The following is a 13,070-nucleotide window of genomic DNA, read 5'->3' as shown; positions in this document are numbered from 1 at the left end:
ACAGTAATCAAGACAATATGGTACTGGCACAAAAACAGAAATATAGATCAATGGAACAAGATAGAAAGCCCAGAGATAAACCCATGCACCTATGGTCAACTAGTCTATGACAAAGGAGTCAAGGATATACAATGGAGAAAAGACAGTCTCTTCAATAAGTGGTGCTGGGAAAACTGGACAGCTACATGTAAAAGAATGAAATTAGAACACTCCCTAACACCAAACACAAAAATAAACTCAAAATGGATTCGAGACCTAAATGTAAGACTGGCCACTGTAAAACTCTTAGAGGAAAACATAGGAAGAACGCTCTCTGACATAAATCACAGCAAGATCTTTTTGATCCACCTCCTAGAGTAATGGAAATAAAAATAAACAAATGGGACCTAATGAAACTTCAAAGCTTTTGCACAGCAAAGGAAACTACAAACAAGACGAAAAGACAACCCTCAGAATAGGAGAAAATATTTGCAAACGAATCAACAGACAAGGAACTAATATCCTAAATATACAAACAGCTCATGCAGCTCAATATTCAAAAAACAAACAACCCAATCCAAAAACTGGCAGAAGACCTAAATAGACATTTCTCCAAAGAAGACATACAGATGGACAAGAAGCACATGAAAAGCTGCTCAACATCACTAATTATTACAGAAATGCAAATCAAAACTACAATGAGGTGTCACCTCACACCAGTTAGAATGGGCATCATCAGAAAATCTACAAACAACAAATACTGGAGAGGGTGTGGAGAAAAGGGAACCCTCTTGCACTGTTGGTGGGAATGTAAATTGATACATCCACTGTGGAGAACAGTATAGAGGGTCCTTAAAAAACTAAAAATAGAATTACCATATGACCCAGCAATCCCACTACTGGGCATATACCCAGAGAAAACCATAATTCAAAAGGACACATGTACCCTAATGTTCATTGCAGCACTATTTACAACAGCCAGGTCATGGAAGCAATCTAAATGCCCATCGACAGACAAATGGATAAAGAAGATGTGGTACATATATACAATGGAATATTACTCAGCCATAAAAAGGAACGAAATTGGGTCATTTGTAGAGACGTGGATGAATCTAGAGACTGTCATAGAGAGTGAAGTAAGTCAGAAAGAGAAAAACAAATATCGTATATTAACGCATATATGTGGAATCTAGAAAAATGGTACCGATGAACCGGCTTGCAGGGCAGAAATAGAGACACAGATGTAGAGAACAAACATATGGACACCAAGGGGGGAAAGCAGCGGGGGGTGGGGGTGGGGGTGTGATGAATTGGGAGATTGGGATTGACATGTATACACTGATGTGTATAAAATGGATGACTAATAAGAACCTACGGTAGAAAAAAATAAATAAAATAAAATTCAAAGATAAAATACTAATTCATGTGAAAATTTTTTTTAAAAGATGCACATTTCTCTAACTACTGGTGCCACAATGAAGCCATCTCCCAGGATCAGTGTTTTATCTACTACTCCTTTACAACGTCAGAAAGAAAGTCAACCAAGAGGATTTCTGGTCCAAGCTTCAGTTTCAAACCAGAGCTCAGAAAGTATTTCCCTGCCATCGGCTTCTCCCAAGATAATGTGGAACGGACTTGGGGCCCAGTGACAGAAGGAAGGTAGCTTGAGTATCTGCCACTGATGAATCAGTTAAACTTTTCTTCCCCTTTTCCATCTGTAAAATATAGCCTCATAGACAGCTGTGAGACTGAAATGAAATCACACCTATCAAATACTTATTAGTATTTGATAGCACAAAATCTGGTCACCGTGTTCATTAAATATTAGCTGCTGCTGGCATCTGAAGTCATAAAAGCCATGTCAGCCAGGAGTGTCCCCACATTCGCACCATTCCAGCATCTTGGGGAATGGAGGCCTTGAACACTCTCTTATCTCTAGCTGAAAACGCGTTGGCTGGAGGACAGCTCCTCTCTACCCTCCATCCAGGGACGTGCTCCTCTCCAGCTGTGACCTCTGTTCCTTTCTCAAATCTTATAACTTGTTTGGAAGATACACTCAGAAGGTGATTACCAAACACTTGGGAAGTCAGTAAACACATTAGAATTTTTGGATGCCCAGCGCCTTACTGGTTTCACTAGGGTTACAAGGGGCAGTCTCTGACCCCCCAGCTGTTTAAAATCTGGCTAAGCCTTGGACTGACTGCAACAAAGGAGCCAAGTGAAAAAACAGCAAAAGAGAGATAAGCTTGATGGGGAGTTGGGGACACAAGGAAGGGAGTTTAATTGAAGGTGGACCTTCAGCTGCAGGGTTGCATTTAAAGAGCAGTTTCCAAGTCTTGGTTCCATAAATTGCCAGGTTATTAGTGCTAATAATAGTATTTTAATAGTGTTGCTTTCAACATAAACATTGATCATAAAATGTTCAAATACTATAATTTTGGTTAAGGGTTTTGATCCAATGCAAAGCCTTCTACTACATAAATAAAAGGAATACTAACTTTAAATGTAAGCCTGAAAGCAATAACCTTTGGACTTCTGTGCAAAGTTCTAAGAATTTCCTTAAAAACTGACCTCTTTCTGCATTGCATGGGAGTAAGGGAGTTTTTCTCTTGATGCTGGGTGGGAAAAGGAACAGAGGAGGGGTCTAAGCCCTCAGTCTCCCCAGAGAAACAGGACTTAAAAATTCTGCCCTGTTCCCCCCTCTTGCAACAAAAATGTAGCTGAAGCCAGGGTACTTCAATTCTCAACCTAGCAGCAGTATCTGCAGGGCCACCCCAGGCAGAGCCATTTCTCCAGGATTTGCGAGTCAGGGCAAACCCGAGGTAACAGAGACTGCCTCCCCGTAACCTTAACAAAGATCTTCTCCAGTGGGAGCAGTCAAAATTCAAATGAAGAGCAGCCCCACGCTCTCCACTAGGAAACCCTGTTTTCTTTTAATTAAAAAAAATGTAGAGGTCATCCCTCAGCTCTGCTTACAAGTAATGAGTCCAACAGCCCCCATTTATCACCCCTGGAGATTCTTTTACACTTTGATGTGAAAAGAGTCAGGGCCCATTGTGATGTCAACTACTCCAACAGCAGTCCTTTCACTTGCAAACGAAGCTTGGGCCCCCAGTAAGAACTGACTGTCAGAAAAAATTCATTGCCTTTCCTTCCAGTGATTTATCAGAGATGGGGGAAGAAGCTGGCTTTAAGACAACTTTGCAGAAAGGGTTCCCAGCACACCCCTACTGCATTCCCAGCCTCCACTGGTTCTTTCTGCCCCAAATGCCCCTTTCTCAGTGCTCGAGAAAGGCAACCTTCTCTCTTGAAGCCATCTCATCTGGGAGGACTTTCCTTCTCTCTCCTTCAAGCTTTCTTGGGGCCTAACATTACTTACTGTTCCCATGTTCCCTCCCTTAGGGCAACTCTCCAGAGCAAGGACGACACCAGCACCCTGGCTTGGCCATTAACAGACCCATAACCATCCCAATAATTAGGTCACAAGGCACCCATTTCCCCATCTTTACCAGTCTCTTACATTAAAAGGAATTGAGAATTAAGGAAGTTTAAAAGGAAAGAGGATTTAAAGATTTCTTGACTCATCCAAGAATCTGAGGTGGTAGTCAAAAAGAGGAAGGTTCACAGCAGAACTAGGAAGATCCTTTTAAAGTAAACTTTAAAAATTAGAATATAACATGCACTCACACATGCATTTTCAAACAGTGACATACCCCTGTAAGCAGCACCCAGATCAAATCACAGAACGATACCGGCACTCTTGGACTATTAACTATTCTTAGCAAAAAGACTTATCTCAAATGTAACTGAGCTTTAGAGCTAACGTCCATTCTACAGGAAATACCTGGGATAGAACCACATGATTCTCAAGCTCAGCACTAGTGACATTTGGAGCCAGAAAAGTGTTTGTGGTGGGGGCCATCCTGAGCACTGTAGGATGTTTAGCAGCATCCCTGGCCTCTACCCATGAGATTATGACAACTAAAAGTCTCTCAAGACATTGTCAAATGTACCCACCCCCCACCTCCAGGAGGTAAAAGTATTCCAGGTTGAGAACCACTGGTATATAAGAACAAAAACACATTAAGAGGAGCAGTCAGACAAATCCACAAAGTAGGACAGACATTCAAACTTAGCTTCCTCAACCAGTCAATCCCCGCCTGCCCCCCATCCCTGCCAAATAAGCAAGGCAAATGCTCTAGGTTAAGACTTAATTGATAAAACCTAACACAGTATACGCACTTTGATTTGGCTGAATTAGGATGTAAACAACTTGAATAGACATTTTAAAACAATCTGGATAGTTTGGAGGTGGGTTAATTAATAGATGACTCTAAAATGTTAATATTATTAGGTATGAGATTGGTATGCAATTATGTAGGAAAATGTCTCTTTTTTTAAGGAGATGCACATAAAGTATGCCGGAGTGAAAAAACAGATGTCTGAGATTTGCTTTAAAGCACTTCAGCAAAGAACAAAAGAAAAAGGATAGATTTTTTTTTTTTTTTAAGTGTGGCAAAATATTGAGAAATGTTAAATCTGGGGAATTCTCTCTACTTCTACTAATGTCTGAATATTTCTGTGATAAAATTTTTTCTTCTAAAGCGAAGAAAAAAGAGAGTGGGCAAGAAGTATGATAAAGTCTATACTAAATTCGGTTTACATGCCCAGTCAGGGCCAATGTTAATTCTTTATTGCTGCTACAATGCACAAGATTTCTTTCTTTCTGTCTGTCTTTCCCTTGTGTCCCACCCTCCACTCCTGCCTTTCCTGCTTCCCAACCTCCCTCTCTCTCTCCCTTTAGACTGTCTTCCCCTTCACAAGAAGTCTTGGACCACCTCATGCTTTCAGTAGCTTTAATAAGATCTGTTCACTTAACAATATCTATTAACATCTTACCTATGTAAACACATATAATCCAACGTCTACCATTTAAAAATCATTTTAAAGCAACAAAAATGGGGGCATTCTGCATAACAGGTTAAGAAGAAGGCATCATCTGATGAAACAATCAAAACTTGCTGGTCAAAGGCAGAAATGAAATTGCACAGTGCCTTACATGTTAAATGTTATTTAGTAATTTAACAATTTCTCTCCAAAACAAACTAGTTGCCCCAGCATTCCCTTTAGTCTGATTCACACATTCAACTATTAATTTCTCCAGGCTTTTTCTTTCTGCAGTTCAATGAGGCAGATTACTATCTAATCTGACCACATTACAGGGTTATCATGAGGTACAGAAAACAAGATTCAGATTCTGAAATAATGTCCTCCAGGCTTCTGAAAAAGAGGAAACTGAAACTGAAATGCTCTTCTTTCTAAACCTGTTCCACAGATTCCAGAGGAGGCTGACTGCTACAGCTTCAGAAGAAAAGGATTGTTATAACCGAAGCCCTCCAAAAAGAAAAAAGATTCTTCCCCAAATCAGGATAGTATAAAATCAGTATTCCTGTAAAGACGGTATAATCCTAAACAATTCAACACAATGTCCATCTTATCCACCACCATGGACCAAAGTGTCACCTAAAATGATATAATGCCAACTGCTTGGACTAGTAGCCATTCTATTGAAGGCACTGAAAAAATATTAATTCATTCTCCTCCAACTCACAGCATTAGTAGAATTCAGGGCTAAAGACAAAGAGAAAAAACGTACACAAATGAACTTGAAACCGACCTTGGGCACACTGACTTATGAATTTAGAATAATCTTTTTTTTTTTAATTAATTTTATTTATTTATTTTTGGCTGCATTGGGTCTTTGTTACTGTGAGCGGGCTTTCTCTAGCTGTGGTGAGTGGGGGCTATTCTTCATTGTGGTGCGCAGGCTTCTCATTGCGGTGGCCTCTCTTGTTGCAGAGCATGGGCTCCAGGCGCCCGGGCTTCAGGAGTTGTGGCTCACGGGCTCCGGAGCGCAGGCTCAGTAGTTGTGGCGCACAGGCTTAGTTGCTCTGCGGCATGTGGGATCTTCCCAGACCAGGGCTCGAACCCACGTCCCCTGCATTGGCAGGTGGATTCTTAACCACTGCGCCACCAGGGAAGCCCATGAACTTAGCACAATCTTAAGATGACCTAAACGTTAATCAACCTTACAAGAAAGCAATTCCACCCCTAAGTAGCTACCCAAAAGAATGAAAACATAGGTGCTTGATGACCTCTACAATCCCTGTGTATGATTTAAGACAATCCCATAGCCAATATTAAATGTAAAATAGACCAGAGAAAAACTTGTAAGTGTATCCACATGCCCCACAAATAAACACACTCTTGTGTTTTGTTTTTCTTAAAGGTCTATTTCCTCTATTACTCTCCTTCCTATGTATACTATTCCTGGAATAGCTCACAAAGGAATCCCTTCCATCCAGGGAGTTGCCTCTAAACAAAGCCTTTCTCCTTTGAGGTAGAATTGAGGAAGGTACCGACTCTTCTGAAACCCAGCACTATACCACCCTCACCAGAGCGATAGAATTAATAATGTATCAAGGACTTATGATTTACCAGGAACTGTGATAAGCACTTTACATACATTATTCTCTGTATCCCCATTTTAATGAGGCTTTAAAAGTTGAGCAATTTGTCCAAGTAACCAACGTATCAGAGATCGAAACACAAGTTGTGGCCCTGGAGTTCCACACTCAAGCCCAATATATCACCCATGCAGTAACAGGTCAATTGGATTTTACTGGTAAACTTACTCAATACTTCTACAGTTGAGTCTTTCCCCCCTACCCCCCCCACCCCAAAATTTAACTATCCATTTGGGAAATAACTAATTCTGAAAAAGATTTCCTCAGGTCTGGGATGAGTCTGAAATCAAACTCTTCTAAAGCCATCAAACTGAATGACTCATCTTAAAACTACATATGACAATGACACATACTTCACACTTAGGAACCATTTTCTAAAATAAAGGGAAACAATGCATTCTACATAAGAAACATCATTGCACTTGTAAATCAGGCCTAAAACAACTTGCTTGGGAAATACAGGAAATTTCACAATTCCAGGTGTGGATTATTTACAATGCCCAGGCCAATCACTGTTCCAGGAAAACACGGCCTACAGCCATTAATCTCTCTCCTGAGCGTCTGGAAGTCAGGCCCCTGATTTACTTACACAAAGAAAATCTGTCTATATAATAGGTGTTAATCAGCTTAACACCTTGTAGCCTCCTCACTAATTGAGGACTCTCCTCAATTAGGAGAGTTAAACATTATTTCAGACTCTCCTGGGGAAGTAGAGCATCCACGACTACAGCATTATGATTCAGGGTTCACAGAATGCAATCCTTCAAATCTTCACCCAAACTGAAAAGCATATCAGCAAATCTCCTAATGCATACAGAAGGGTAAGAAGGGGAACATGGTAGTGACATGATAAAAAGGCATGTTCTCTCTTTCAAGAAGGAAAAAGAAAAGTAATTACAAACTCCAGGAAAAATAAAAATACCATCCAAAGATGAAGGAATTTAAAATGTGGCATGAATTTGAACAATTTACTCAGCTAAAGAATTCATCTGTCCTGATCAATATGATATTTCTCAAGTGGTACTTGGGTTGACTTTGAACCCATAGAGGAGAAATGAAACCCTAAACACTATTTTACTTCCCAATCAAAATAATGTAAATAATGCTTATTGGTTTTTCAGCTTTTATTATCAATTCAAAGACAAAGCTTGCAAGGGCACAGAAGCTTATAAAATAAAATGTACTATCAATCTGGACAATTTAAAACAAAAAGCAGAGCTAACAGTTGGAGGGTAGAGGAGAGAGAAGTGGAAAAAAGTAAGGATAATTATACTATCGTATTAGACTATGAAAAGTTGATGGAAATTTTTTAAATTTAATATTGATTATATAATATAATTAATATGGTACATTAATTTAAAATACCTTATTATAAAGACATATAAATGTTAAAGATATTCAAGTTTATAAAATAAAATAACATAAACATCAGAACTAAATAGACAACGTAAAAGAATATACTATATGATTATTTTTAAATAAAAATCAAAAGCAGGCAAAACAAATCCATGGTGTTAGAAGTCAGAATAGTGGCAGGCTTTGAGGGAGACAGCAGCTGAAAGGGGACAGGAGGGGCTTCTGGAGAGCTGGTATTGTTGTTGCTTGATCGGTTACACAAGTGTGTTCACTTTGTGAAAATGCACCGAACTGTACTAATAATGTCTGCCCTTTTCAGTTTGTTATACTCCAATGACAATTTTTAGAAAGAACAAAACGGGGAGGGGAAGGAAGATGAGGGGAAATTTAAGTAAATCAGATTCAATAATGTCTAATGCTGATAAATTTGGAAGCCAGGGAATAAGCCTATTATTTACAAGAACTAAAACAAATATTGTCTTTACACATGACATTAATATTCTGTCCATGCTTATGACTTCTGATAGCCCTAAGCAAACTAAGGATTCACACTCAGACTTCTACTTAGTTTGAGCAATTAGAGCTGCCTGCTCAATACACATCTGTTTCCTTTAAAATATATTCTAGTCCTGGACCAGTTCCACACGAATTTGATTTTTTTTTTTTTTTTGACTACTAAAAGATTAAACTGCCATGACTAAACATTTAAATAAGTGAGCTATTTGGTATATATTAAAAATAGAGCTCCAGGGGCTTCCCTGGTGGCGCAGTGGTTGAGAATCTGCCTGCCAATGCAGGGGACACAGGTTCGAGCCCTGGTCTGGGAAGATCCCACATGCCGCGGAGCAACTAGGCCCGTGAGCCACAATTACTGAGCCTGCGCATCTGGAGCCTGTGCTCTGCAACAAGAGAGGCCGCGACAGTGAGAGGCCCACGCATCGCGATGAAGAGTGGCCCCCACTAGCCACAACTAGAGAAAGCCCTCGCACAGAAACGAAGACCCAACACAGCCAAAAATAAATAAATAAGTAAACTTATTAAAAAAAAAATAGAGCTCCATTTAGGATTTCCCCTAGCTTATCACTTGTACTGGGTGTTAAAATTAAAAAGGACCACATCAGGGAGGTAAGGAGCTGAAAAGGTAAATGTAACAAATAATAAAAACAGCTCTGTAATTGCTAGAATGTTACTACAAAGGGCAGTTACCTATCTTAACTTAATAATTAGCAACAATAGAAAACATATGTAAATAATAAGACTACAAAATATCTTTTTTAAATTGTCACTGATGATGTTGTTAACTATAATTGATTCTCCTACCAGAAATTACCCTGGGTGCAGTGTCAATAACCAGAATAGCTGAAAAATCATACCTCCAAAAAATCTTAGAATTGAATTTTAAAATTGCTTCACTCCGTAAATTTTCATTAATCTGATATTTAGATACCTTTGTAAAAAGACCCAGTTTTAATGTTTTATCAAATTCAAATCTAATTGATTAATGCAAAGGGACCCCAATCAAAATGCCAACAATTTTTCTAGAAAATGACTAATGACTCCAGAGTACACGTGGAAATGTAATCAGATGTGAATAGCTATAAAAATTCTAAAAATGAAAAGTAATGACAAAGAATCTGCCTGAATATTAAGACCTATAAAAATACACTGAAATAGTATAGCACCATTGCCAGAAGAGGCAATCAATGGAACAAAAGAATCTAATAATAGACTCAACAATCTGATGGAATTTGGACACAGCACTCAAATCAGTAAAGATAGATGATTTAATAAATTATGTTGTAACAACTGGCTAGTCTTTTGCTTAAAAAAAGGTTCCCTAACATCCCCAGACTTTTTTCATTTCTTATTAAAATGGAAATTTACAACACACACTTTACACTAACTTTAATTACAGATGGATCAAAATGCTAAAAAGTCAAAGATCTAAAATGGGTTGCAAGTTAAGAAGATGAAGCAGCTAACTCAGTGTGTAAATCCAGCTGTGTGGGAATTGTAGTGAACTAGAAAGCATCGTGCTTCCCCAACTTTTTTTTTTTTTTTTTTTTTAACATCAAGTCTCTCTGGGGCAAGCTGACAAAGCAGATATCTGCAGGAGGAAATCAGGTGAGAGTTCTGGAGTTCTGGAGTTCTGGTTGGGGAGAGCAACATCTTGGCACACCTGAAAAGTACTTAGGAAGTTTTGAATTAGAAAACTCATGACTTCTCAAAAAGAGGAAGTAGCTATTCAATTCCATCTGAATGTTGCTATATTGCAATGCAAACCCAATGTTGTTAAGTTTTTTAAGAGACGATGGAAGTCTAGATCATTATGTAAAAATCATTGGTAGATATATTTTTTTAGAACACTATGAGAGGCCAAAGAAAACCCATCTGTTGACCAGATCTGCCCCATAGGCCACCAGCTTACAAGTTCTGATTAAATGCAAAAAATGAAACCTTTCAAGTGCCAGCAGAGAACACATGACATTATTTTCTCAATCTTGGAGTAGGAAAGACCTTTCTAAGCACAATCAAAACCAGAATCCATAAAGAAGACATTTAACTACATAAAAATTTAAAACTTATGTGTAACCAAACATTATGAATAAGCCTAAAAAAACGGATGATAACAGCTTCCCCTCTGGCTCTAGCAGAATGTGGACTGTTGCAGCCTGGGTCACATGGTTTCCTCTGTGGGGGAGGAGAGTGTACCAAGTTTAACAACAGGACCAACAGGACCACCTGGAGTACAGGAAGAATTTCCTAAATGAACCAGAAAGGAGGAGGAAGTAGGAAAGCATCAGAATGTTCCAGAATTACAGTCACCATCATCTATTACTCAAGAAATATTAATTAAGTTTGAGTCTACATGTCTCATACCTTCATATATATGTATCTGAGCATCTAATAGTATAAATAAAAACTGATCAGTGATATTAAGAATTCCTTCTGGATAGCAAATGGGTTATTCTTTATAACTGCTTCAGAATATAAATATGCTCCCCTCAACCAACCCTGGACATGTACTATATGCAAGAACTATATATACAGAGTTGTAGGGAGAGATGTGAAAGTCATAAAATGTAACTGACAGAATTCCCTCTTTCAAGGCTCTCATAAGGCGGATTTCATCATGATATCTGTTTCAGTACAAGCTGAATAGGTGTACATTTTCCCAGATCAGTGTAATCTGGACCAGTACCTTGAACTGAGAATTAAGACGCTGATCTAACATCACAACCACATGTTAAAGAAATGAGTTGAGAGTACTAGATTTAAAGAAAATATGTAGCCAGTCTAATAGGTTTGACTTTATGTAGAGAAAACAGAAATTTTCACACATTTTCCTGCACCAGAGAGTCATAAGTCACAAAAATAAAAAGGACCAAACTTATTCTTTGAACAATAGATTATAAAATTAAATATCACATCCTTGCATCATGGATTTCATGGTTACCTGTTGCCACTGCTGTTGACTCTTTCGGTAAATGCCATTGCTGCCAGTCAGTGGAAAGCGACGAGTCTATTCATCTGAAAGAGACACAGCAGCCTGTGAACATTAGCCCGTAAGTAACCTCATAGGTACACCTGACCTGTAAGAAATCTTATTGGACACAGAATTCAAAGTTCCCATTCGAATAAGAGAATGGCTCTTCACCAACTCTCAAGTTGCGTGAACAAACCAGCCAGCATATATCAAAGGCCAAATGCACTTTTGGCCAAATGTACTTTTAATTTTAAGGCTGCTACTCAAAGCAATTTCAGCCAGGAAAAAATGTGCACAAGTTTATCATGAGAAGGAAGAAAGGAAATAACATTTCCCCAGTGTCTACTTTGTGCCAAGCATTGTGTTAAGCCCTCTAAAAATGACATTTCATGTAAACATTACAATACACTTGCAAGGTGTAAGTGTACTGTAATGTTTACATGGAATGTAACATTAGTATTGCATACTAATTAGTATTGCATAATAATACACCATATACCAAATACCCCATTTTATATATAAGAAAACTGAAACTCAGTTTTAAGTAAGTTGCCTAAGGTAATAGGTTGTGTCAACAACCTCACTAGAGTCAAAAGGGAAAATGGTGAAAGAGTATGGACAAGAAAAAATTAATAGTTGATCTTCACATAAGAATTCCACACTAAATAAAAAAGTGGGCCCAGTTTAAGAGCCAATCCTGAGATTTTACTTCCACTCATATAAGGTACTTAACCCCCAAAGCAATTCTGGAGCATTCTCTCAAAACAGTACTAGTTTTAAAAAGTTGTTATCCAACCTGGGCAGATGGCCTTGGTACTATCTTGTGTATCTCTAGAAACAACCTCTCTCTCTATGGTTAACACTATCAACAGCTGTTTCCTTTTCCCTTTCTTGTATGTATTTGTAAATTTACTGCTCTTATCCTAACTTGCTTTAAATAGTTTCTATTTTTTCAAACATCCTTAAGGCAGAGGGTATGTTACCAAATTATCTTAGTACCAATTTAACGAACTATTTGATACAAATGGAAACATGATGTTAAATTTGTAACAATTTTAGCTTGTCTGCTACTTTAAGAGGCTTTTTGCCTAAGGCTGAAGAAACGCTGAATAGAGTCCTTCAGCTCTACTCTGCCTCTTGATAAGGTCTTTTATCTCCCCCTCCATGAAATTAAAATTGCTGACTTGCTGACTACAATGTTTCATATTAGTAGATACCACTTGCCACTCTATCTCCTCCCCCAAAAGAATGTAACACAGATGCTACAAATATTCTAATTAAACTCACACTAGTAGAGCTCAAATTTTCAGGGTCAAACATGCTTTGGAGTAGGCCACTCCTTCAACTGGCTATAGTGGCCCTAGGCAAGTTTCCTAAATTCTCCAACTCAAATCCCAACCACCTCCCTCACTCTCCCCCCTTACTCTCTCACTTTCCCTCTCTCAAACACATGATTTTTTAAATTATTATTAATTTATTTTATTTTTGGCTGCATTGGGTCTTTGTTGCTGCTGGCGGGCTTTTCTCTAGTTGTGGCAAGCAGGGGCTGCTCTTCATTATGATCCGCAGGCTTCTCATTGCGGTGGCTTCTCGTCAGGGAGCATGGGCTCTAGGGGCTCAGGCTTCAGCAGTTGTGGCGCACAGGCTCTAGAGCGCAGGCTCAGTAGTTGTGGCTCACGGGCTAGTTGCTCTACGGGCTAGCTGCTCCACGGCATGTGGGA

The 13,070-nt window shown here is 38.8% G+C and overlaps 1 protein-coding gene across 5 annotated transcripts in view; it reads right to left on the bottom strand.

The window, feature by feature from the left end:
• AFF1 (ALF transcription elongation factor 1) overlaps positions 1 to 13,070 on the bottom strand; it is a 204,989-nt gene that overhangs the window by 180,894 nt on the left and 11,025 nt on the right. For all 5 annotated transcript variants that reach the window (XM_067736543.1, XM_067736549.1, XM_067736545.1 and 2 more), the window contains exon 2: positions 11,320 to 11,393. In XM_067736543.1, coding sequence (XP_067592644.1) covers positions 11,320 to 11,357 — 38 coding nt within the window. In that variant the 5' untranslated portion in view covers positions 11,358 to 11,393. The remainder of the gene's footprint in view (positions 1 to 11,319; positions 11,394 to 13,070) is intronic.

The sequence above is a fragment of the Pseudorca crassidens genome, chromosome 4 (genome assembly GCF_039906515.1).
Source record: "Pseudorca crassidens isolate mPseCra1 chromosome 4, mPseCra1.hap1, whole genome shotgun sequence".
NCBI classification, from domain to species: domain Eukaryota; kingdom Metazoa; phylum Chordata; class Mammalia; order Artiodactyla; family Delphinidae; genus Pseudorca; species Pseudorca crassidens.
Note: the sequence above shows the minus strand (reverse complement) of the source record. Positions and strands in the feature narration are given on the sequence as shown.